Source organism: Cucumis sativus, chromosome 5 (genome assembly GCF_000004075.3).
Source record: "Cucumis sativus cultivar 9930 chromosome 5, Cucumber_9930_V3, whole genome shotgun sequence".
NCBI classification, from domain to species: domain Eukaryota; kingdom Viridiplantae; phylum Streptophyta; class Magnoliopsida; order Cucurbitales; family Cucurbitaceae; genus Cucumis; species Cucumis sativus.
The window spans coordinates 14,034,144-14,061,088 of NC_026659.2; the positions used below are offsets into that span (position 1 = coordinate 14,034,144).

At 30.5% G+C, this 26,945-nt stretch overlaps 2 protein-coding genes across 5 annotated transcripts; both read right to left on the reverse strand.

The window, feature by feature from the left end:
• Window positions 1–4,355: 4,355 nt before the first annotated feature.
• On the reverse strand, window positions 4,356–10,016 carry LOC101213463. Of its 4 annotated transcripts, none has more exons than XM_031886060.1 (10): window positions 9,552–10,005; window positions 9,396–9,441; window positions 8,571–8,966; window positions 7,979–8,078; window positions 7,524–7,577; window positions 6,791–6,908; window positions 6,599–6,681; window positions 5,367–5,428; window positions 5,166–5,261; window positions 4,356–4,843 (listed from the first exon to the last, which is right to left on the reverse strand). In XM_031886060.1, coding segments are annotated over exons 3-10 (849 nt in total). In that variant the 5' UTR covers window positions 8,906–8,966; window positions 9,396–9,441; window positions 9,552–10,005; the 3' UTR covers window positions 4,356–4,842. The 4 variants fall into 4 exon arrangements, 3 of the variants coding, with proteins under 3 accessions (XP_031741920.1, XP_031741919.1, XP_031741921.1); XM_031886059.1 differs by having other exon boundaries at window positions 6,599–6,687; window positions 9,552–10,004; XR_004216908.1 differs by lacking the exon at window positions 4,356–4,843 and adding an exon at window positions 6,133–6,227 and having other exon boundaries at window positions 6,599–6,687; window positions 9,552–10,014.
• A 2,494-nt stretch (window positions 10,017–12,510) lies between these two features.
• Window positions 12,511–20,116, reverse strand: LOC101218879. Its single transcript, XM_004149445.3, has 6 exons — window positions 18,696–20,116; window positions 17,494–17,549; window positions 16,609–16,839; window positions 14,855–15,146; window positions 13,745–13,941; window positions 12,511–13,012 (listed from the first exon to the last, which is right to left on the reverse strand). Exons 1-6 carry the CDS (start codon window positions 19,854–19,856, stop codon window positions 12,856–12,858), a joined length of 2,094 nt encoding a protein of 697 aa, XP_004149493.2. The 5' UTR covers window positions 19,857–20,116; the 3' UTR covers window positions 12,511–12,855.
• Between the last annotated feature and the right edge of the window lie 6,829 nt (window positions 20,117–26,945).

The window sequence follows — 26,945 nt, forward strand, 5'->3', positions numbered from 1 at the left end:
TATTTTTAAAAATGTCCATCTTTTATAATTATGTAAATTTGTCACAAAATACTAAATGTTCTTTGTTTTCCTCGACTAAAACAAATACTAAATGTTCTTTACTAAAAAAAAGTATAAAATGTCAATGTGCTATTGTCAATTGTCAAGTTAATATTTAACCATGGTAGTTTATACGAGTATATATTATGTATGTTGATTTACGTTTATCCTCTTGATTTGTTTAATAAGCTTATTTGAAATAAAAATTTAATTGCTAATTTGCACCTCAATAATTGCAATTCCCTGAATCCATTTGGTTATGGTAAAATTTAGGCCAGTCTTTCCACTGCTTGGTTCACCTCAACTAAAATCAATTAGACTCATATTCTCAAAATACTCTATGCTTGCAAACATATTCTACTCTGTATGTCACTATCCTTATTAAACCTCACAAATCTCTTCCTCCATTGATTGACTACTGTATCACCATTCTTCAATGGACCAAACAAGTTGACAAGCTTATCATGACCAAGTTTTGCCCGTTACATGAGAAATCTTTGTCAAGTTGAAACAGACTTCATTCATTGAATGAATAGCAATAACCAAAATGGTAGAAAGCAAACAATCACATTAGAAGCCAAATCAAACTGAAAAAGAGAACATAATTAAATTTAACTTATAGTTGCCCAGTTAAAATACAAGTCGGGATTTGACAACATTTGTTCATTTTTTTCCTGTAAAATATTATTAAAGGTCAGTAAAATTTTAAAACTTCAAAATAAACCTAAAACTCAACGAAAGAGTTGAGTTATCAAGTTGTGGAAATTTAGAATGAATGAGGACACAACTATTAGTTTAGACACCCACCACATTCTGATATGCCTTGAAAGATTGCAAAAGCTTGCTATGATCCCACGCTCCACTAAAAGAAAAACTTGTAAGACATGCATTTCTTAGATTATCTGAAAGACAAAATAGTGTAGATATGTTATATCGTTATTTGCAATTATGTTAGTTATGTACTAATCATTTCTATGTTCAATTGTTGTAGGAGAAAAATTCAATGCCTTCTACTCTGCATTCTATTATTACAAAGCTAATATATCATTAGTTGTTAAGCTTCATCTGGATGTTTAACATTTCCTGTTTAGTAGGCAACTATAAAATTCGGTCATTGACCCTAAGATTGAATTACCAAAATTTTCCTTTAGCAAGAACGAGATTAGTTAGTGCTATGCCCCTCCTTGTGGTTTTCTAACTATTGTTGGTGCTTTTAGAGGGGAATATTGTGAATGTCATTGGCACGATTCAAGCAAACAAAATAGTTGAGGATGGATCACAGGCTATGCAAGGTTTGGCAATTCATTGAAGAGTGGAGAAACATGGACGTGTTTGTGGTTATAATGGGGTAGGTGTTACCCCTTCTGAATTGTTTGGATCATCGTCTAAGGTACACAATCTTGAGCGACGCTTTAATGAGTCTGAAAAACGTCTTCACGAATCTAAATGACAAAGAAAAGTTGAGGTACAAACACTAAAAAATAGAATTAGTGAATTAAAAAACTGTTTTGAGGATAGATTCCAAACTATAATGGCAGAGATGCAAAAACATGTATCAGTTTCCAAAAAGAGAAAAAATGCCATAGATTGAAATCATTCCAGGTTTCAAATGCAAAATTTGGATTATTTACAAAACTTACAAGACAATGGTTTCACGGTAAAGAATGGATCATAGATATTGTGATCTAATAGAAAATTGAGATTTCATTTAGTACAAATTGTGTATGTGCCTTTATTATAAAGAAAAAGAAAATATAAATAAACAGTGTCCAACTGTTATGCACTTTATAATAAATTATTGCATACATCAAATTAGTTCGTTTCATACCAAAAAAAAAACAATGACACAAATAATTATATTTTTTTAGGACCAAGTACTTCAATTCTAATAAAATATGAAATGGTGACCACAAAGACTAACGCCTCAAATGCCAATTATTTACTCAAAATATATCTCCCGACTTTCTATTTATAACTACTCAATTTTATTATCTTAGTTGGTCAATTATTTGAATATGCATTTTTTTCATGAAAGGTATTATTATTTCAACTCTGCTATTCTCTTGTTTAGGTTTGGATGGTAATTCATGTTACTTTTTATTGCAAACATGAGAGGTTTGATTTTCCATCTCTATACATCAAGCGACTTTAACCCTAAAAAGAATAGAGTAACATATATATATATATGTGTGTGTGGTTAGCTTATAGAATACTAATTTAACAAATAATAAATACTCTTAGTAGATAATAAAGATAAAGAATCAATGCTCCACCAAATCTGCAAATCAATATTTTATATATAAAAAAATATCTTGTTGACACACTGATTCCAAGGTTTATTGTTAACATATTGTCCATCATATTTGTCAAATTTTATCTTTAATAAAATAGTCATCAATACATTAACAAAAATTACCCAATTAACCAAGGTAGGCTTCTAACAAATTGATAACTTCATAGATGCAATTTGGTACTAAAAAAAAGTATCAAAAATGTTTTCTTAAAAAATCCACTTTTAAATCTATTTTTGAAAACTCATAAATAATAGATTTGAAACTTAGAACTATGAACAAACTTTTTTTTCTTTGTTTTTATTTGGCAATAAAAAATAATTTTAAAAAAAGTGCATAACTAGAAACTCTTATAAAATGTAATAATAAATAAATTTCAAAAAATTAAGTATATAAGTATAACACTTTTTCTATAAAAAGAATTTGAAAAAATAGTAAATTTTATTGATAATAAACTTTATCACATCGATAATCTCTTTTATTGATACAATTAATTATATTTAGAAATTTTTACGCATTGGGTATGTGATTCTTTGTCTCGTCGTTAGACTTATTATTGTATTGTCATTTGTGTTGAGAATGAATCAATGTTTAACTTTTCTCATACCAAACTTGGTTGTACATTCACTTTTCAACCATTTTTTAAAAAGTAGTAAAATGAATATTTCTTTTTAAGAAAAATATAGTAAAATTTCAAATTTTAATAGACAGATAGAAATATCAATCTAATGTTATGAAAAACTTTCTCCCGACAATGTAATGTACCCAACAGTTTTTTGTTTTAACATATACCAAACTTTATACCATTGTACATTTATCGAAACAATTTTTGTAGGTGTTAAAATCTTAAAACTAAAAATTATAGAAACAATTTTTGTAGGTGTTAAAATCTTAAAACTAAAAATTATAGGATATTAGGGATGCGACCATATGGGTTGGGATAGCTTTTAGCCCATGGTGTTAATGAAACTTCTCTCGGTTTTATATATATCTTTTAGAGATTCATTATTCATAAGATTGGGAGAATAAAGAACAGTAAGTTAAAATGATTAAAAAGAAAAAAAAAATATTGATAACTGAATAAATGTTGGAATTATATTTGATGAAATGTTTGGAGATTGGAAATCAATAATTTTTTTGAGACAATTTTATTGTTAATAAAAGAACGGAAGTTTGTATTTAGTCATTGTGTTTCATGATCATTGTTAGCCTTTAAATAATGTTCAATTTTAAATAAAGGAATGGTGACTGAACTAATTTTAAATCAAAATATATTAATCATATGATAACTTTTAATTTTGATTGGACAAAAAGTTTTTTTTTAAAGAGAATATAATATAAAAATAGAAGAAACTAAAGATTTTTATTTGTATGAAAATCTAGGACTGAGAAGTGGTCTATGGAGTTTCTTAAAAAAAAAAAAACTCAATATTTTTTAAAGAAAGGACTTTTTGTCCAATCAAAATTAAATTAGTCACATCATTAATATATTTTGGTGTCCAATTACCACTCCCTTAAGTCACTAACGTTGAGTATTATTTAAATCTGAAGACAAAAAAAGACAGAGACTCCTAAAAAACTATTAATATCTATGATTCATTAAGTGCAAAGGAAGTGAAAGGAAAATTTCTAAAATATGGTGAAAGGAAACAACAGCATTGGGTAATGAAATTGATGACCATATCTGTAAGTTTGTTGGCAGTTATTCACGTATGCTAAACCAAAATTATTATGAAGTTTGTTTTTTGAATGAAGATAATATTTTTTAGGTAAAAAACAAAATTAATTATACATCAAAACATTTTCCAAAGTAAAAAACTTGGGAGGACATAATAAGTACAATGACCTTTAAAACAAGGCAAATAAGGCACATAAAAGGTATGGGAATGATTGCAAGAGAGAAAGGGAATGAATATTCAAGTTGAGGGAAGAATCAAATAATTGAAGAAGGTGTGGTGTATGTCTATTTTTGCAATGCTCATGTCACCCCAAATCCCCAAATTAGCCTTCCAACAAACAGATAACTACAGAAATGCAATTAATGGTAACACAATCATTTCAGCTCCTCCAATCCAACTATACTTTCATATCAAATATTTTTGCACAATAATTTTATTCTTTTAGGTAAATGCCTAAAATAGTACAAATTGGAAGCAGCAGATCCAATATTTTCCCCTTCTCTCTCTCTCTCTTTTTTTCTTTTTTTTCCTCTCCCTTTTCACTCAAATCTCCCAACCAATATATCTGCAGCTGACTAAAACTTGACTTCCCTCTTAATATTTTTTGTGTGCTTGGGGGAGCTCACCGACATGACTTCAAAAAAATATCAAACTTTTTCTCAGCCATCAATTTGATTTTGTCTGATTGGGCAGCAGGGGCTAACTGTCCAATCAGCCGTACACATCATCATTATCGTCGTCTTCATCATCTTCTTCTTGTTCGTATTTCTTTGCAATGGCCCTGGTGTAGGCATAAAACACAACCAAGGGCCAAAAGAATGGAGCCATCCAATTCTGACCAACCAATTCAAAAAACAGAAGATTACATCAGAAATCACTCTTTCTTTTTTGGGCCAACACTTTCTTTCCTCCTAACTTCATTTTCTTTCATCTTACACCAGCCAAATAAAGTATTACATAGACATCTACATTCCTAATCCTAAACCTAAACTAACTGTCCATTTGGATCAACTTTCGAGTGTTTATAAACACTTAGAAAGTCAATCCGAACACATTGTAAACCAAATTCTGACTCAAAAGAAGTTGAAGAAAATACAGCCCAAAATTCTGTGTCACTTTGCACCCATTCGGCTAACACATTTGTTAAAGATCTTACCAGGTTGTGCTAGGTAAGATTCTATTTGCAAGATCTTCATTTATAGATACAGGAAGTGGTAGCATTTTGCTCATTATGCCTGGAGTGTCCCTCATGCTGCAAAAGTTGGAAATCAAGGTCTCAATTAATAGGTGATGGTTCTGCCTAAAGACTGGGTCTGTAGGAATCACTTTCAAGTAAATAAAATGAATAACCACTTACTCATTTAGGATAGCAATAATATTATTCCTTGTCCGGCAGAAAAGATCAATGTTATCCTGCAACTGCTTGAAAAGATGATACATCATAACCCAATAAAAAACTTGAGCATCTATAATTTCATGACATAGATTTGTTTTACATTTGTATCAGCTAGTGGTTATTTTGAAGAACAAGAATAAACCATCAACAGAAGACATTTTAGACCATAGCAATAAGGCATTAACGTACCCCCACCCCAGTATTTTTTAAAGCACAAAATGCAATAAAACACAACAGTCTTCCAAGGCTTAAGTCCAAAACACACACACACACGAAAAAAGGTGTGGACTCTTTTTTGTAAGATGCACATATAAGAGTACTACATTAAGAAGAAAAAAAAACTGTCGAAGTGAAACTATAAAACAAAAAACTTCTAAACACAAGAAAGTTTGCATTGGCTTAGTAAATTTGAAATTTCTAGTTAATAAATAATGGAAAACCCTAGTTATTACTATTTTAAAAAAATAATGAAAAAGTCCCAAGGCCCAGGGCATTGAGCCTAGGGGCTTCACAAAAGGCATGTGCCTTATGTTGTGAGTTTTGCTTTTTCAAGGCAAGGCACCAAACTTGGACCTTGAGCCTAGGTGTGTGCCCGGAAAAACTTTATAGAACACTGCCTTATCCCCCTTCCCTTGATAGGATGCAATCAACATCAATGAACTATCAGAATTGTGAAAATAGTTTGGAAGTTTCTAAGCTTCACTTCGGAGATATATTCAGTTAATACCGAGGTATCATTTATGTGTCTCAGAAAGTGACAGAAAAGTGCATTCCTTCAGGAGTACAGTGTTGACATTTTGCATTCATGAAATTTTTGGAATCCTGCAAAATTATCCAAGTCCTCTCCATCACTTCTTTCTCATGCCTTTATTAGCCAAGCAATAATTGAACAATAGCATCCACAAAAGTGCTAAATGATAAGCTAGCAGACAAAGATCCTTCCATGTGATTTCATCATAAGGGAAATTAAGAATAAAAAAACAGGTGGGCCTTCATCTTTTTTCAGATTATATGGTGTCTAATTTATAAAGTAAAGTTCAGAATACTGAGTAAACTTATTCTAGGCTGGTGAAATGTGACAGTTTAGTATTATTATATTAAGACCAGATAATTTCCCATTCAAAACTAACTAATATGAATTGCAAATGGTTCTAGTAGAAAACAGCGTCCACTAAAAGCCAAAAGATATTCACCTTGTACATGGAAAGGTTGGAGGTAATTTGACTAAAAGCTTGAGCATTCTGTTCCAAAAGATGTGCAGCTGCACTGCTAATCTCTGAGACTTTGATGAAAAGAAACGTCTCAAATAGAAACTTGAATAATTGGTAGTCATTAAGAGCTACTATAATGAAGTATAGAGGAAGGAAATGTCAAGAACAGCTAACCTTCAGAAGGCATACGTTCTTTTCTGTTCACATGCTGCATCATATGTGAATATACACCCATGCTGGGTCCAGGGGCTGAAGGTGTGTTCATTTTTAAAGATGGCTCCACCAGCTTATCCTGAACATTCAAAAGCATTAGGAAATTGGATCTTCAAATCGATATGACATTGTAAAGATTTAGAGGAAACTCTAGCAAAAATTATCACTACCATTGGAAACTTCAAAAAATTCTTGATTTGAACCTATACTTCAACTTAGTGTCCTATAATTAGTTTAGACGTTGAACTATTGAAGGAAGTAGATACATTAACCAGTGAATGTAGAAATTAACTGAAAGAAATTCTCTTGAACAGATTGTGCAACTTAACAACTGATAATATTGCCAGATAAGAATAGCAATGTATCCATAAAAGCTAACAGAAGCTAGTCTTGTTCTGAAAAGTTTTAAGCTCCAGGCATCGGCATAAACCAAAAGCAGGAAACTGTAAGGGATACATTGAAATGAATAACCAATGATTCTAGAATTTTATGGAACCCAAGTAACCTTGTATGTTGTCATTGTCGATATTGGAATATTAAAACACAAGATCTTATAAGAGTTTCAGCAATTTCATCTGTGCTAGTCATTCTGAGCTTCTCCAAAATAGAAAAATAAATGATGGAAAATACAAACATCAAAATAAATGTACTAGCAGAACAAACATCACACACACATCAAGTTTCATTAAAGTACCTTTCGATTGTTCACTTTCTTTCCAATGTGTTCTTCAGGCTTTCTTCGTTTTCTCTGTTAAGAAGTTTGCTAGTTAGACTTCTATATGAACTTGAAGAGGGCAGACCAGTTGTATTTTACACAGAAAAAGCTTTCACAAAATGTAATAGAAAAGGCAACATTAACACAAAATCTTTTGGTATCATGAAATTTGACAACAAACAGAACTCCCTTGTTTTTAACAAATAAACTAAAAAAGAAAAATAGTTGCTTTTCAAAAGTAGTGCTATAAACTAAATAGAGAGGCTATTTTACATCCAAATGAAGGAAAACTTTGGGAGTTGTGGCGCCTAAAGACACCTAATTCCATATTGTCCACAAAATAATGAATCTCAAACAATTTCTATTAAAATATAACTCATACTTAAGTCACAATCATAATACAGAGAAGCATTTTATAAGATTGAGGTGCTTACAGTCATCCACCTACACCTTAAAGCAACATCCCTGACAGTTTTATCACGCAACGTGGCAGCAATCTTGATATACCTCAAAATGCTTGGTTCATCAGCAAACCTATCAAATGGCAAGCAAACAATATAGAAAATACTGAAAAAGAAAGTTGATCATTGCAATTAAGACAGAGAGAACGGAAGATAGAAAGTATGACCTTTGATGTCTCTATAGTTTTATCGATATAACAAGAAATTAAAATAGATTACACAAGAGAAGAACTTTAATGTATCAAGCAGTCCAGAAAGAATGACTGACTAAACATAAAAGAACTTCAAAGGGAAAATAAACCACATGTAAGGGGATAATATAAAACAATTATTGGATTCCAATTCTGATATAAATTCCACCGTCTTGCTGTCTGTAGGTATCATTGTTTAGATTATTTCAAGTTCAATTTATAACATAAAAGACCTGATATAAAACAAAGACGTCCAGAGTTCTATAACACTGAAAATTTCTTTCCAAGATAACTCTTCGCATAAATTTCAGTAATCCTAAAGCCAACAAAATCCGATAAGAACATAAGTTAGAAAATAAAAAGAAAGAACCTACATGACAAGACCTTCCTCCAATTTGATTTGCTCTTCCACAGACCATTCGACTGCCAACCCAGCATCATGCTTGAGCCCTGGCACCGTATCAAGAAGCAGAGAACCAGATGAATTGGTAGCTTGGCTAATGACAGGATGATTGTTGTTATTGTTGACGACGCTAGAATTCCCTGAAAACATTATGGCCGAGGCGTTGTTGACCCCAAAATAGTTCCCCATTGTCATCATCTCTGAGCTGCTAGTGGTTGCGGTAGACTGAAAAGATATTGCGTGCCGATTCAAAGCCGAACTTAAGGTTTCGTCGCGGTGAAACCCCGTGTTGGATTCTGCTGCCATGATTACTAATCCTCTTATTTACAGTAACTCTCACAGGAATCTCAGCTGAAACATATCCAACCTATAAATTCAGGAAAACAACACAACAATTAAATCATAAAACCCAAAGAAGACATAATTACTGCAAAAAAAAAAAAAAAAAAAAGGAAGAACACAAGTAGTATCTATAATAATTCCCACACAAATAAACATCCCAAGCAGAAGAAAGGAAAAGGAAGAATGCAAAAAGGCCATAATTCCAAAACAATCGGACAACATAATAAGGGGGAATGCAAAATTGATACGACAAAAACCCACAAACAGCAAGAAACAAACCCAAAACGCAAACACCCATCAAAATACAAAGCATTTTTGAAGCTCTAAACTCCACAAATCAGAGCCAAACCCCCATGAAACAGCAAAATTACAAGAACCCAATTGAAAACCCCCAAAAGGGGTTGAAGGAAAAGGACATAAAAAGGCAAAAATAAGAAGAAAAGAAACTACTCACGTAGATTTCATCTGGGTAACGATCGAAATGGCAAAGGATAGAAGCCCTAACAGCACAAAATGAAAGAAATTACAGAGAGAAAAAGAGAGAGAGAGAGAGAAATAGAGAGAGAGAGAGAGATAGAGAGAGAAAAGCAAAGGGAAGGGTGGGGGTTACCTTTTTTGGGTGCAACTTTCCGACGAAGCCCTGATTGGCTTTGGGTGTGGCAATACAAAGCTTTAAAATTATATTATGAAATCCATTTTACAAAACGTAGAAAGAGAAAGAAAAAAAAAAGGCTTGAATTGAACTCTACAGCTACAGTTAGAGCTAGAAAATACAGAAACAAAGCAGTGTTAAGAATTGAAATTGGTAGGCTTTATGAGCCACCAAAATCCAAGGAACCCCCTCCTCTTGTCTTTTTGATTTGGGTCATTTGGGTCATTCAATTTCAATCCTCACAAAGCTCCACCAATGGAAAAAAAGCTTAAATTTTAAAAGAAAGTAAAGCAAGAGAGAGAGAGAGAGAGAGGGGGAGGGAGAAAAGAAAAGGAAGAAGAGGAGGGGGGTTTCTTACTTTCAAATAAATAATGGATACGTTGTTGCAGATCTTGGAATTCAGCAACAGTGCGAATCCCCATAAGCATTTGATGCCAATTATTGTGGACTCTCCACCTTAGCTTTTATTTCAAAAGAAAATATATATATTTATATATATATATATATTTCTTAAAATGGTATAAATATGAATATTTAGGGTATTGTGTGTTGTGAAGTGGATTATATATAGTGAAGGCATTTGTGATAAAACTATGTAACTAAAGTAGCTGTTGTCTCACGCCAACATTTTTAGTCTCTCTTTAATTTCAATCCAATTCAATTACTTTACTCTTAAAAACCAATCATTTCCTTTTTCACCATTTTTAATCTTTCCTTCCCTTCACCCCTCACTCCCTCACTCCCTCACTGCTACATAATAATATTTATCATCTTCTCATCTCATAATATATTTATATGAAATATCAAAACACATCTATCTTAATCCTCCACTTTCGGCTCTAAATAAATACTCTTTTCTCTATTATCAACACTTTTAACAATAAACTTGTGATTTTCTTTTTTCTTTTCAGTTAGGAATGTGAGTCATATATATGAACATTTTGCAATTGTTGTTTTGTTTTTAATTGGTTTTTTGTTCTTATAATAATAGGTTTTGCATATGTATGTATATAGCTTCATTCATATTTGGTCTATTTGTTTTATAAGTATGGATGTTTTCTTTTCTTTTATCTCTTCAAAAGAACATTTTTTCATTTATAAGTATGGTTGCCTTGATAAACTCGCTTGTGGGTGGGTGTCCGGCACTTCTCCCTGCCACTTCTTTCATCTGTTTATGCTATTAGACTTTATCTACAGAGACCAATTGCATCAATATGGTGTTAGATCGAGTACACTTTGATACTAAAATTAACAAAAAAAAAAAGAAAAGTAGTTTGACTAAATATAAAATAATTGTTTGTTGTAGTATTGTTTTTATAAAACTCATCTTTCAACTTTCTACTTTAAGATTCTGCAATCTCATTCTTGTCAGAATAAAGTGTGATTCTAAAAAATTGTCGAGTGTCAAATGACAAACTCATCTCGATCATTTCTCCTTTAGAATTGATCACCTACAATTTCTCCTTATGTAAACTTTTGTTTTCTTTTGGGCTTAAATCATATCTTACCCAACTTTCAATTGTAATAATTATATTACTGAATGGTCAGAATTGTTAGTACAAATTAGCATTGTTTAATGACTAATTGACCATACATTTGTTTCTTCCCTTATTATAAAAAAGAAAAAATTGATGTTAAAAGAGACTATGATTGAAATCAAAAGGACAACTTAATGGAAGTGAATTGGTTAAGATAGTTTTTACGTAATTTTCTCCTACCCTATGTTTCATAAAATGAAAAAAAAAAAAGGAAGGGGGAATATAGCAAAAGCTAAAAATATATTTACATAAAATGAGATAATTATTTTAAGCTGAATCAGATTACAATAATTGTGTGAAAAAGTTGAGAATGTCACTAATTGTTTGGATTGCTTTTTAATTATTATATTTATAATATATTACTATATATACACACACATATAAATAGTGATCATATATGACTTCACCATTTATTCAATAATTAATTTGATGTTTGTTTTTATACTAACGATGTTTAGAGGGAGGAGATTTGAAGTAGTTGAAAGTATGTATTTAAATTAATCAATCTTATTTATACTCAAATGTGGGATTGACTTGTAAAATTAACAAAAAGGGCTAAATGATACGTTAAAATAATAGTAGTAATGATAAAGTTTGATGATCATACAAATCCATATATTAATCAAAATCATAGGTGGAAATGTTGAAAAAGTAATACTAAAGTGAACAAAAACAAAACCAAAAAAGAGGAGAAAAATCAAATTAGTTGTTCTGCCACATCATCTCTTATTTTTAGTTAAATAAGAAGTAAATTAAGGGTTTTTTTTTAGTATATTAAGCTTATCATAAATTAACAAGAAATTAAAACCTAATATATATATATACACGCAAACTTAACGTGATAATAGAATAGAAGTATACAACTCTAAATTTATGCATTCATGCATATTCTAGACGTATCAAAATTTAGTTAGGTCTATATTTTAGTGCATATTTTTATCTCTCAAATTATAAAAATCTTTATTAAAAAATAATGTCCAATTTTTAGTTAGGGTATTTTCCTTTTGGTCATTTGTATGAAACACTTTTACTCTTTCGGAGTTATATTATCTTCCATGACTTTTTGCATACATTTTAAAAGAGAAATTTATTAAAATTGTTATAGAAAATGATGATTGTGGTGTCCAAAGTAATGTGACAATCATTTAAAACAAAAATTAAGACCAGAACGCTACTATATCATTTAGCCTTCATAAACATATTCCTATTTTAAAATTTTATTCCAAACAATTATTTTGAAAGAATGAGATATAAAATTGTTAAACAAGTAGCTAGTAAAGTTGGTGAATATTTTCTTATAATTTAACCTATTCAATTGAAACCTCTAATCTTTTGATGAAAGATATAATAGAGTTAAATTCAAACGGAGCAACAAGAAGTAAAAAAAAAAAATCATTCTCGTAAATAATATATAAATTTATATAATGATGGTTTGTAAACAATGAAGGTCTCATCAACTTTCCAGTCTACTCTTATCCTCCACCCCCAACCCCAACAAAACAACACCCCCATATAACACATATTAATTCTCAGAAACAAAATTGAGATTTCTGAGAAAAACTTTGGAAAGGGGTGACTGACACTGAAAAAGAAGAAGAAAGCTACTGTAATATAATACTATTTACAGTAATGGATGGAAATGCAAGGGCATGACAAAGCCCACAAACAAAATCCTTTGGGGATATTTGTGTCATTTACTTAAAGTGATGAGATCTAGATGAATATTAAGAAGAATTCATGGTCCAATTATAGTTTTGGTAAGCTATGTTGACTGGACCTCCATCTCCCAAAAGGTGTGTTAAAAAACCTGCTTTGTTGGCATCCAAGAACTTCATTATCCACTTCAGGATTTCTTTCTCATGCCCAAAGTCCACACTGAACCTGCAGAACCCCCAACAAAATTTCAATCAATACTTTCTTTTCTTTTTTTCATAATGCTCATCATCATCATATATATATAGAAACAAATACATTTTTTGTACTATATTGCAGTAGTATGATTACCTCTGTTAATTATTACAGTTTTCAACTTCTACACTTTTTAAGTTTTAATTTACTAGGCTAAGAAAACCTTTAGTTGTCGGCCATTTTTGTTGTAATGGTAAACTTATAACGAATTTGGGAAAAATACCTAAGCTACGAACATGATTGAAATCATTCATGAAGTTTGTAGTTTGTGTAGTTGAGTTAGATTCAACTTAAGAAGCATATATACAGATACAAACATGGTGACACATTATCTTTTAAAATTTAGGACATTGGAAAGACACAATGGCGACACATTTATATGCTTAAAAGATTTGAGATATTTTACACTCAAAAGTTCATATATGATATATGTATATTTTAGTCTACTGTGAGTGTTCTAATACGTTTGTTGTGCACTATTAACAAGTGTCTGATACATGTTCAACAAATTTCAAATCCAGATACATACTAGTCTAGTTTATGCCCATAACCAATAACCAATAACCACTAAGAAGTATTGACGTTATGGCTTCAAAAAAATAATTCAATTGAAGAACAAATTAAAAGATTTGGGGGGTAAAAGTGAAACTAAAAGAAATAAATGAAAAAGAAAAAGAAAGTGAAAGAGTGAGTTAGGTGACGAACCACTTGATGATTCCAGTGAGATAAACAGTTCTTTTGTCCAAGTCAACCTCCACTCCTCCACTTTGGAAGAATTCTCTTGCGGCGCATCTTAGCTCTGCTTCGACTCCTTGAGGAGTATAGAATCTCACTCTTGGGCTTGACTTCGTGCCATTGCACAGTCCAAAGTGAATTAATGGATTCACTTCCCCATAAGCAAGCTGACATTTGTATTTCATATTCACAATATGATAAGAATTTTTTAAAAGATGCTATCCATTATATTCATCATTCGACAACAAAGAAAAACAAATGTCATAAACCCAAACAAGAATAGAAAACCTTCCAACCACCACCTTCTTTACATGTCTATCTTATCAACAAAACTACTAGATTTGGGAGAGCATCATTTCTTAGAAACAGTAACATTGGAGCTGACAAACTAATTGAGAATATAAATAAACTTTGAATAAAAGATGTTTTGCCAATTGTAAAACTTTAGCACTATTTCCTTTGAATAAAAGATCTTTCAATGTTTATAAATGTTTAAATTATTTATTAAATACTACCACTCATGTAAAACTTTAAAATTTTAGATGAAAAATTGGACTTGGAAGTTTCACGTCTCCCTTCAAGTCCTTGTTATCAACTAACTTGCAACTTTTATGAAAATGGACGAATTTTTTAAACAAAAGAAAAAGTTGTACTTGTTGTAGCCGGTACAAAATTAAAAGGCCTATGATAACCCATCATCTTAAGCATTTGGATTTCATTTTTAACGTAGTGAGTGAAGAGAGTTCTATGGTTGAACAACTATAATGTCATATTTCCTCCAAGAGTCCAAGTCATGTACCAATTAAATATTAATCTTTCTAGTGCACGAGTGAGAAGGAATGTTGAGATGAGAATTATATCATACGTATTAAATGTATAGATTTGGGAACTAAATGAATAGATTTGGAAAAAGACAAGGAAATAGTGCTAAATGAAGGGGTTGAGCAAAAAAGTAAGGATCTCAACTAATGAAAACAGAATCAGAACAAAAGTATCATAGAAATGGAATAGGTATCAGCCGAAGGTTAAAAACAGATCATAATCCTCAAAAGTTGAAATGATAAGATAAACTTTACTTACCTCCAATCGCTTGTCCGAACTGCTGAAGGGCTTAACAAAGGAATAAGGTGGCCTCCTATTGCCTCTGAGAATCCCATTCTTTATGGCTATAAGTGAATATGGGTGTCCACCGACCAAGTATTGGAAATCCGAGAAGAAGGATTTTCTGTCAATTACACCCTCTAGTCGTCCAAATCTTATCAACCCATGAATCACCATAGCATTGTAAAGGTTTAGGAAAAAAGCCAATTTTTCATTATGTGACAGTTCCAAGAGGTTCACGCGGTGAAGGTCTTCTATTACGTTTATGTACCTGCAATGCATAAGAAGTTTGAGACGGGAGGAAACATGTTTAGAAGTGATGAAGGGGAAAAAGAACAGTACTCCTTTTCTTTTTTATTCATACAATTTGGTAACGTTTCTGTCATATTGTTTCTTTGTTTACTATTATTATTTAGAAAGAAAGAAAAGTTTTTTTTGTACAGTTGACTCATTTCAAAAATTCATTTGACCAAAATTGAAAAAAATTGTCTTTAAACTTTTTGTTTACTCATATTTACGTACAATTACCAAAATAGAACAATTATGCGAGTTGGGTTTTCTCACAGCTCTCGCTCCTTAAGGTTTATGATTTCCTTCTTGCTCTCATTCTCACCTTTTGTTCATTCTTGTCTTGTTGATGATTTTTGGCTCTTGTTTTTCTTTTTAATTAAAGAAAGCAAACAATCAAAGTTGTTATATTGAGGTGAAGAGAGCTAAAAACGAAAGTCAAGAGAAGAGCCCACCACGTGTGTACAATAAGGTTGTTTCGTTTTATAGATGATGCAAGTGAGAGGTTTTTTTTTAAAAAAAAATTAGCAACTTGTTTAAAAAGTAGGACAAATTTCATTTAAAAGCTCAACTTTAGGTTAAGCATAATTATCTCAAGAAAGAATGGAAAACGAAAAAAACAATAATGTTACCAAATGGAGACCCTCATGTCTACAATGATTGTGCTCGTTTAGACAAATGAAACATTTGGCATGCAGAAAGGGAAACTTTGAGAACAGGATGAGATGAATGAAGCCATTTACAAGAAATTTGTTTTTTTATGTATAATGGGTATTGAGTAATAGATTCCTTTTTTCTTTCAAAGCATATATAATTATTTTATATTAACAAAAATATAAACTATAATTAAATTTTCATGATTAATTTATTAATTGAACTGATGTTAAATAACCAAACTTAAACCTCTGCTTTTGTCTCAAATTCAGCGTCTTTTTTAGTTTCAAAATTTTCCATTTGACCACTATTCTAAAATAAAATCTCACAAATTACTTATGCATGTAGATCATTTTCTATACATAGCTTGTGCTTTCATCACTATTTACTTGTAACGTGTGTTTCATAATTTCAATTTTAATGTTTGGTTTAACACTTTTAAATATGATTTTTATATCATCAAAATTTGTTAATGCATCAAAGTTAAAACCAGTTAAAACTAAGTTATATTAATGATACTAAGTTATAATTCATTTTATTAATGCATCAAAGTTAAAACCAAATTTAAAGCCAGTTAAAACAAAAAACAATCAAATAAAGTAATTAGTTCCTACGTTAACTATGATCACAACCAGACATAAATGCTCGACATTAATAGTACACAATGCCAAATATAGAAATGAATTTGTTTTAATTTTTTTTTATTACTTCTTAATTTCTTGTTTAATGCCAAATGCAAAATAGGGAAAGAAAATAAACCCAAAAAGATGTGAAAAATTTGAAAATTGTACCTTCGAAATTCTTCAGTGTTGCTAATGGTGAGATAATCAAGATGTTGGAGATCTTGAGAGGCATGAGATTCTAAAATGGCGGACATGATCTTGGTGAGCTTTTGCGCAACAATGGCAGCGGGCTTGGGCTCATTGTCATTAACTGAGCCCCTAAAATTGAAGCAACGAGATATAAATGGCCCATGCTCAAGGAATCTATAGAAGTGATTCCCATCTTCAAACTCATTTTCCCTGTTCACAACAAAATTATTATACATCATATAAGATCATTGACACATTAAAAGGCTTAAATCTAAAATGTTCTATTTGTTGTGTTATGTTAAATCTAACCTATCTAGTCTCTTAATTTTTGAATTTGTGTTTATTTGATTTCAAAAATTTGAAATTTGGATAACACATGTCTAAACTTTCAACCGTGTCTAACAAGATTCTTAACTTCAAAAACCGTCGAATAAATCTTTTCATTTCAACTTTTTGTTAGAATAAATCATTCTCTTCTTGGATTATCTATTTTAAATTCAAACATATATTAAATTTAAAATTGAATTTGAATGTCTAATATTCTTTTGCACTTACTTTTTGACGGTGTAACAAACAAATGTTACTTTTTTCGTCTCTTGTTTTTAAAATTTAACTTTGTAGACACTATTTTCACCTTTAAATATTCGTTTTTAGAAGTTGACTAAGAAATAAACTATTGTATATACAAATATTGTATGAAATCCAGAGAAAATAGGGTTAATTTTCGAGAATAGAAAAAACCAAATCAGTTTCCAGAACAATTTTTTTTTAAAAAAAATACCAAAGTTAAACTTGCTGATTATTTTGATAATAAATAGAGAAATATATTTTTGAAGATGAGAGAGAGAGAGAGATTTTTTTTACCCAAAGACATGATGAATAAAAAGCTTCTGGGTCATCTGCTTTCCAATTTCAACAGCCTACATTATTCATCAATTCACAAATCAGAATAAAATTTCATCTCCAATCTACCAAACAATTCTATTGACAAACACTACTTTTCTTTTAAGTCCTCCATTGAAATTATTTATGCTAAAGTTTCTAATATCCTAATGCTTGTTTTTTAGATCGATAACTATAAACAGATGTAGCGTAACAGAATATCAAACACCAACTCCCTATCATTGCACAACTCAATCATACATTATTCCTAAACCTTACAACCAAAGGCTATATTGTAAAGCATCCCATCTATATCATTAAAACAAATCATATTATGTTTATTTATCATAAAAGTTGCATCGACGTTATTTTTAAATGATTTAGAGTAAAGTAACATTAAAACATTAATGAAATGAATACATGCCATGCCCTAGCAGTACTATAAATTCTCTACTATTACTCTATGTTATGATTTGGTTAGATTGGAGTAGATTAAAAAAAGCAATATATATACATAGAAGTAATGATGCAACTAAATGGGATTAATTCCCATAATCATAAGATCCATTTTTGAGAAAAGAGCCAACTATTAATTACCACAATTTACTAAACCATTTTTCAATTTCATAATTCCTTGCTTACTTAGTTGCCCCCATCATTAATGGGCTCTTTAAAACTAAATTTCCTCACCACCTTACTTTTTTAAAAAACATGCCAATGTGACACATAATAAATCAACTATGGTATTAACAATTGTTTCAATTTTTTAATATCTAAGGAGTTTATTTGATACGTTGTTGAACAATATATAATGTTGCTATTATACAATATACATATATATATATATATATCCAAAGTTGAAAGATTTTATATATAAATTTTAAAATTTCAAAATCTATTTTTAGTTTAGGAAAGGAGTGGGGGGCGAGGATTTGAACATTTAAGCTTCAAATATTTATTCCTTAACAAAAAACCGAATTTCCAATTATAAAAATACAAACAATATAGTATTAAGGGAAAGTAAGAAAATTTGAATTGACAAATAATCAGGTGCTTCACGGAGCACAAAACAATGATATGGCAAGTTCAAATGACCGTAGGATTTTAAAAGAAGTAAAAAAAAGTATGTCATCTTCATTTCATCCAACGGCCAGAAAACAGAGCACAGAAAAAACAGAGCATACCTTTCTACGCCCGCAGTCAAGGCGGTGAATAAGCGCTTCCACCATTTCGCTGCCGGAGAAGCAGTTCTTGACGATCTTCATCTTGATCAGACGGTCCTGAATCGGCAATCTCTGTCTCAGGAATTTCACGATCTCTAATAGTTCGTCCGGCGATCCTTCATCTGGGTCGTCGAAACCGTACACTGGCGGAGCCGGTGCGTCGTCGGGACATTTATGGCTAAGCATATCTTTGATTCTTCGGTCGAATTCGCCGCTGTTTCTTAGGGAGTTTAAGGCTACAAGACCTCCAAAGAGCTTGTCGTTGAAGAAAATCTGCGGCACTAACGTACTTCCCGTCCTCTTCATCAGCTCCTTCTCTCTTTGAGGAAAAACATCGACGTTGATTTCAACGAACCTCAATCCCTTTTCGTTGAAAAAACTCCTAACCGCTTTACAATCCCTGCAATTCGACCTGGAGAAGAAGCTGATTCTTCCCTTGAGTTCTCTGTCACTCTCTTCATCGCTCTTCAATTTCACCACGACTTTGAGACCGGAGAGATTGATTTCGGTTACGCCGGTTTGGGACTTCTCGTTGTCGTCCTCGTCGTCCTTGTATTCATCTTTAAGCGACGAAATCCGCTTGAAAATCGCGGCCGATAAGCTATTGCTTCTCTCACGTATAAACTTCCCAATCGAGGGCATGTCGACAGAGATATTCTCAGACAAACTCTGGGACCGTTTGTGCGGTGGTTCATCGGCAGAGGAAAGGGAAATCCCAGGTGGGGCCTCGGGTTTAGGAAGTTGAGAATGAGGCTCCAATACGCGTACTTCGCCATTATTGGGTTCCAATTGGTGGTGGGGACGAACGGGAATATGACCGTTATGATGGGTAGAAATAGAATCCTCTGATTTCTCTGTATCGAAGGAGGAAGAAGAAGAAGAAGAGGAGGAAGAGGGAGACTCAATATCAGAGAGCTTGGTTTGATTCTCATGTAAAGAGTGAGGAATGGAAAGCTTTGGGGTGAGCTTGGGATTGTCGGAATCATGGATGAATGGAGGTTGAGAAACAGAGTGGGTGGGAAGAGGATGGATGAGTCCATCTGGGTTTGTAGGAGAATCATGAAGAGCATGAGGAAAAGAGATGGGTTCTTGAGAAACAGAGGAATGAACGTCAACAGCCATTAGAAGAGAGAAATTAAGAAGAAGAAAGAAGAAAGAAGAAAGAAGAAAGAAGAAAGAAGAATGAAAATGGAGAGAGAAAGGGGTGGGGGGTTTAAGGTTTTAAGGGAGAGAAAGGAAGAAGAGGTCAAAAGGGAGGGCCAGAGAGAGGTGTAGAAGATCTTTCAGTAAATTAAAATAAACCAAACTACAATGGAAGACACAGATAGATATATAAATGAGATTAATTTGAAGACAAATAAGAAGAGAGAACGGTACGGTTAGAGAGGGAGAGAGAGGGCATAAGGAAGGAAGGAGAATAATAAACCATATATGACTTGTGGTTGATGATAAAAAAAAAAAAACAACGCTTTGTTAACTGTTAATAAAGTTTTTGAGGTTTAAGCAAATAAAAAACAAACAAATCATAAGCTTAAAACCAAAGTTTGCAATTTGAAGGGTACCCATATCAAAAACTTCTCTCTACCTACATCACATACAAACAATACTAAAAATGTTAATTGGATTATTTATTTGTGTGATGTTGAACCTTTTCAATTAATAGATAATTAGTTAAAAAATTGAACAAAAAATTTAAAAAAATGACAATGAGTTATGATCAAAGTTGGGACAAGTTTAGACAAAATAGGGGTTTTTGTTTGTTTGTTTTTTAATTTCCTAAATTCCCAATTGGCAATCTCATAGTCCAAATGTTTAATTTAAAAAAAGAAATAAAAGGGAACATTATGGTTTGACGTGAGAACCGAAGAGAAGGCCTCGCCAGGTTTGGTATCGTTATGCCGCTCCCCTCCCCCTCTAGCTCTCATAACGTCACTCCTCGGAATTTATACTCTTTTTTAAAAAACAAAATAATCAATTACCAATTCCCTTTTTATTTCTTCCCACTTCCGTTTCACAATTTTTAAAAAAAAAAATTAAATCCTCCATTTTAGTTTAGGGTAAATTTATTCTTAATTCTAATTCTATTAAGGGTTAATTTACTTATCATAAAACCCAAAAATATTTAAACGCAACCAACTCACTATTGTATTTTCATTAATTTTATATTTGTCGTTTATATGTAGGGGCAATTTTTTTTTTTTTAATTATTTTGTTATTTATTCATCTTTTCTTTCATATTTGTAAAGTATAAAATTCAATCGTTTAAATCTTTTGTTTCATCTTCATCATCTTTGACAAGATGTTCTGAAGCTATTTCACGATTGTCTCAATATTATTCTTCATCTTTCTCATATTTGAGAATATTAAAATCGTTTTACCTTGGTCAACACGATCGTTAGATTTAAAGTTTTTAACAATCATTTACATTGGACAACATGATTATTTACCATAACAAATATTATCGCTTACCATAATTAACATGACCGTTGACCATGATCAATACTATCTTTAAAAGTATATTGTGCTCAATCGTCTATCCTTGTAATATATATAAAACAACCGTGTAGTTATGGTAAATGATCATTTAGACTATAGTACATGATCGTTTAGAAGAAAAGTACGCATTCACACTCTCAAACTCAAGGTCATTAAACACCTACTAGCTTCCTCTTGGCTTGTCTCTAAACCATATAGAGAGGTTCTCCCCTACTAGCTCTCAAACTCAAGGGTATTATAGGTTTAGTAGCTATCGGAAGAGGTTATGCTTGGGATGACCATCTGTAACATCCCAAGTCCATGATTCGAATATGAATTATGAATCTTGACGTTGATGCATTTCTTAATATAACAATACAATCTCTTTCGATATTGAAATGGTAACTTTTGATATTAATTTTAAATGAATGGAATGAAATTGAATAATTTGACCATGATAGAAAAATGTATTTTATTAGGGTCAGAAGGATGAAAGAGTAATAATAATTAAAAGAAAAGGTTTTACTTATTCAAATGAAAAAAAGAAGCAAAAAGCCATCAAAATTGAAGAAAATTGTAAATTGGATAAGGATTTGATATTGATGAGGCGTATTACATAAGGTGAGATGAGGAGAGCAGTTATTAAGAGACCTAATTAAGTTGTTTGTGTATATTTTGGACCCAATCTTTACTCATTTTTTTTAGAAAAGAAAATGTGGATTTGAATAATTGTTGTTATCATATAGAATATAGATTATTAAAGCACGTCTATATTTGCAAAGGAAATCACGTCTCATATTGTTGAACACGTTCCACTTGTTTGCATTCACGTTTTATAATAACATACATGTGTACATACCTCTCTATATTACTATATTCTTTTTTATTTCTTTCAATTTCTAACCCAACAAGGTTCTTCCCCTTAGTACCTCTAATCAAACTCCCACCCCACTGTATGTTAATAACCAACTCCAATAACGTTTTCTTTCTTCGCTCTTTAAAAAGCAGAAATTCTCTTCACCTAAAATCTATCTCCATAGTTGTTGTTCATAAATTTATATTTTATGAAGTCTTTAAATTGTGAAGCTTCTCGCAAGTTTTTGTGCAGATTACTGGAGTTTTAGTGGAAGAAATTTGTGTTACTGAGGAACGTTTTCGAAGGTATCTCAGTTACTTTTATGTGGTATGACAGATTATTGAAGATCGTCAAGTGATTTAACGGAGTATCGATTGATAAGAAATATGAATGAAGACTGATATAATTGTACTATGGTCAACGAATTCAGGGAGCCTGAATTCATTCGTCTTTGAGGAGGTTCACAATTACAGTCAGGGGAGCCTGAGTTTATTTTAAGTTCTGGTGATAACTTATCAAAATAGCTTTAGATTTAAGTTACTGTCTTTTGAATCTCAATAATATTTCTTATATGTCCAAAGAAGCTCCACATATATAGGTCATATTTGCTGAACTGAGTTATCAAAGCCTTTTGTGTTATTTGTTCGTTTTGTTACGTTAGTTATTCCTGTCGTTAATCACATTAGTCATAGCTTGAGGATATTATTTATCGTGTCACCTATTTTTCACTATCGAATCATAATTTTTCACATGACAAATTCTTCTTATCCCGTTTTTTATATGTGTGATGATTAAAGGTAGAGGTGGACATGACAAACGGCTAAAAAAATCGACTCTAACCGACTGATGTTCACACCAACATAAATATTTAAAGGTTTAGACAAACCAAAACTAACCATTAAAACTAGATGTAGATCATAGAGATGTGTCTATCTTACATTAGAACGAAAACTTAATTGAGGAAAATGATATATCTCCAAACATTATGAATAGCTAAATCAGATGTATTGTATTTGTGATCTAAAGATTTTTACACACAAAAACTTCTCTATATATCTTATATATATATATATATATATATATATATATATATTATGATAAATGTGTTAGAGTATTTGAATTACTTTATTTTAAACTCATATATACTGAATTTGGTCCCAACTTTTATCATAAGATAATTTCTGTTTTGTAAGGATTTATTTTTCTAACTAATTACATGTTAAAATTCTTCATTTTTATAAATTATTTTGAATTTCATATTTTAGTGGATTTAATTTAACGTTGAAGGATAGTTATATAAATCTTTATTTTCTTTTCTTCTATGTTTTGGGTTTTTTGAAATATATACACGAGGTTTATTCCAAATGAATAGAAAACAAATATATTGTTATAATATATATATATATATGTAATGTGAAATAAAGCCATTTGGATTTTGAAAATTGATTTGAATAGATGTGGATATATATATTTGTCCCATACCTGACTTTTGGTATTTCTATTATTTTATTATTTTGCTTTCAAAATGTTAATTGGTGAAGAGGAAATACAAATTTTTAATATTTTTGTATAGCATTGCATCTCATCCATCAACCTATTTTTTGAAAAAGGACAATTTCGTAATGCTGCCTATTTAATTAGGCTATATGTGTTCAGAAACCTTGTGTTCTAATTTTGTTTCCCATAATAAAAATGGAAAGCATCAATCAACATTTGATGTGTGAATCTTGAAAAAAAAGGCAAATTGTTGGGATAACGCATTTGGAAAGGACTTTTTCTTACTTCATTATAACCTAATTTTTAAAATCTTTAACAAATTTCTTTTCACAAAATTATATGAATTCCCAAATATTTTTCAAATTGATTCAGCGGAAATCTTCTTTGAACCTCGTGCCTTTCCTTTCTACCGCGCAGTGGGTACAGATTGACAGATTGATTCTTTTCCGTAGAGCTATTTCATCCTTCTCGTGCATACATTCTATGCATAATAGCTTTGAGAAAAGCAACTTCCCCAACTGCTGAAACCCCAACATCAACTTCAGAGGGCAACTCAACGGAAACTGAAGAGTGGGGAAAAGAAGAAAAATCAGGCGCATAATCTTTTTAAATTTTGAAAACGATCAAGTTTTGCAAAAATTTGGATAACATTTGGAATATATATAGATTAATTTCGACAATAATCTTGCTTTAGAGTTCATCGAAAAAGTTCGAACATATTGAATATCTAGTATTTCACTCAAAAAGCTCAAATATATAGAATCTTTGGTGTTATTTTTTCCAAGATGAATTAATACCGAGATTCACGTCATTTTTTCAAATAAGAGAGATTGTGGAGATTTTTGCAACAATGATGTGGTGGGATTGAATTTAGATCGGTGAAATTTTGTAGTTTAGAATTTGAAATTTAAAATATTTTTAAATTAGGATAAAGATTTTTAAAATTTTTCCATATAATTAAGATTTGATAGAATAGTCCAATTTTAAGAAATTTTGGAAAACTCCCTAAATTTTACTATATGATTTACTTATACAATCTCACATCAATAACATTGGAAAAGTTAAAAATTTTCAATAAATTTTGGTGGGCAAACCGTCCTCGACGAGATGTATTCAAGAACAGTTTTAAAAAACGAGGCTAGTTTTTTAGGATGAAAACATAACTGTGTTATTTTTTACCGTCTTCCTGAAAATAATTATTTCAATTAACTATAAAATATTATATTTTCAGTTAATTAATTATTTTAATTAACTATAAAATATAATATAAAAATTTACATCAATTTTTAGAATGTAATTTTGTTCTAACCTTTCCCCAATAAATAAAAAATATAATTTGTAATTTTAATTCTAAAAATATAAATATTTCACTATTAAAACTTCATATATTAAATATCAATATATGTGTATATACAGTACTGATTACATATTTTTTTAAAAGAATATTATAAATTACAATATTTACAAAAATATAGAATTTTTTTTTAATTATATTACTACTAGAAATCTTAAATCTAAAATTTTGCTATATTTTAGTTGATCATGCTATATTTTAAAATGTCCTTATTCTTAAGTTAAAATTCATCAAACACTAAGGTTAAAGTTGATGTATAAGATACGTTTTCTAGATGCACACATGCTAACAATAATATTAAAAGCTAAGACGGCTCCAAATGTAACATTTGTCTTTGCAATCATAAAACGTGATTATGGACAAATTTCGACCCTCCACTATGATATCATCTTAAATAATAATCAGTTGAGGATTGAAAAGACTTAAATTAATAACTAAAAATATATTGACTTAAATTAATAACTAAAAATATATTTGAGAGTATATAAAAAAAGAAAAGAAAAAGTATCATCCATCTCAAGCATACCCAAATTTAGATGCTACAATTTAATTTTGAGATATCCATTTAAATCTGTCTTCTTAATAACTTTTCCCTTACCTTCTCATTAACTTTTAAGTATGTATATTTTTAATACTGGTTTTGATAAATATATTTAATTGTTAAAAAAATTAAAATTGGAGTGATGGTCATGGGAGGGAAGAGTTGACATGGAATACGTATTAATAGTTTAAAATACTTATTAGAGATTGGGATCAACATTTAGATAATAACAAAACCTATTACATGAAATATCTATAAGAAAAAAAACACAAAAACGAAACCTACATAAAAATTAAAAGAGTATTTAGTGTTACAATCAAAGTTTTGGTCAAAATTATATATTTTTTTTAAAAGAAAAGAAAAAGAGTTTGGTTTAGAAAGTCAGAAAGAGATAATTGACGTTAAAAGTTAGAACACATTATCATAATTTTTAAAAGCATAAAATTGCAGTAGAATATCCTTTTTGAAACGTTGTTGAAAGTTAAATGTCCATTATTCCTTATACATTACATTAAAAGTGTCTTTAATTTAATTTTAATACTTTATATATATATATATATATATATATATATATATATATATATATATATATATATTATTTTATTTTATTTTATTTTAAATTTATCCTTTTAATTTGATAAATGTTAAAGCTATGTAGCCCTACAAATTATGATCAACTCAATTATATACTACTCCTGGGTTGGGTGCCCTTATGATCTATCATCATCACTCTCTTTTGTTATTATTCAATTTCTTACATTATTTACAATAATTCTTGCTTTCTAAAATCAACATTATTCATTTGGAAACAAATGCAATTTACTTTTTATACTTGCTATTGAATTAATAAACAACAAGTCGAGTGAAGAAAAACTCTAACAACACTTAAGACGAATTCGTTTAGGGTGAAAGTTTTGTATGTGGCTTATACTCATTTTTATAGAATATGTCTATTATGTTTGATATTTGGACAATATATAGAATATCTTAAGATACGAAATCTCTTGCAAATTGGAATTAGAAATTATTTGGGACGAGATAACTCCTCATCCTCAAATTAACTTAGTTCAATATCAACACTAACCCAAAATTCAAAAACTCCACACGATATGATGACGATGTTCAATCATGGTGATCAAACTCCTAAACGTTCAACACGACCTTAGGCACATGTCAAACCTAGGCAACAAAATTACAATAACATTATTTTAAAGTATACTCACACCTTCTGATCTTATTTTATTCATTTAGGTCTCCCCTTGATATGAGTAATTTAATACACTCATTTTAAGGCTTAAGTTAGCTCTTTTTTTTTAACTCTTACTTTAAATTAAACAAATTGTACATGAATCATAAATATGTCCACATGTTTTCATGGATTTCATCATATATATCATGAACTAGGGAGCCACCTAACTAATAATTAGTTGACTAAATCTACACTTTTAAAAGCAGAAATGGTAAACCCTAAAATCTCATTCTTTATAA

Bases quoted from the DNA above. Each gene is read 5' to 3' on its own strand.
- LOC101213463 (XM_031886059.1), bottom strand. From the start codon at position 8,905: ATGGCAGCAGAATCCAACACGGGGTTTCACCGCGACGAAACCTTAAGT. The intron at 8,079-8,570 runs GTAGGTTCTTTC...GCCATTTGATAG, and splicing joins TTGGAGGAAGGTCTTGTCAT to GTTTGCTGATGAACCAAGCA. The intron at 7,578-7,978 runs GTAAGCACCTCA...ACTTCTTAACAG, and splicing joins TAAGGTGTAGGTGGATGACT to AGAAAACGAAGAAAGCCTGA.
- LOC101218879 (XM_004149445.3), bottom strand. From the start codon at position 19,856: ATGGCTGTTGACGTTCATTCCTCTGTTTCTCAAGAACCCATCTCTTTT. The intron at 17,550-18,695 runs GTATGCTCTGTT...TGAATAATGTAG, and splicing joins TTGACTGCGGGCGTAGAAAG to GCTGTTGAAATTGGAAAGCA. The intron at 16,840-17,493 runs GTAAAAAAAATC...TGTTGTGAACAG, and splicing joins TTTATTCATCATGTCTTTGG to GGAAAATGAGTTTGAAGATG.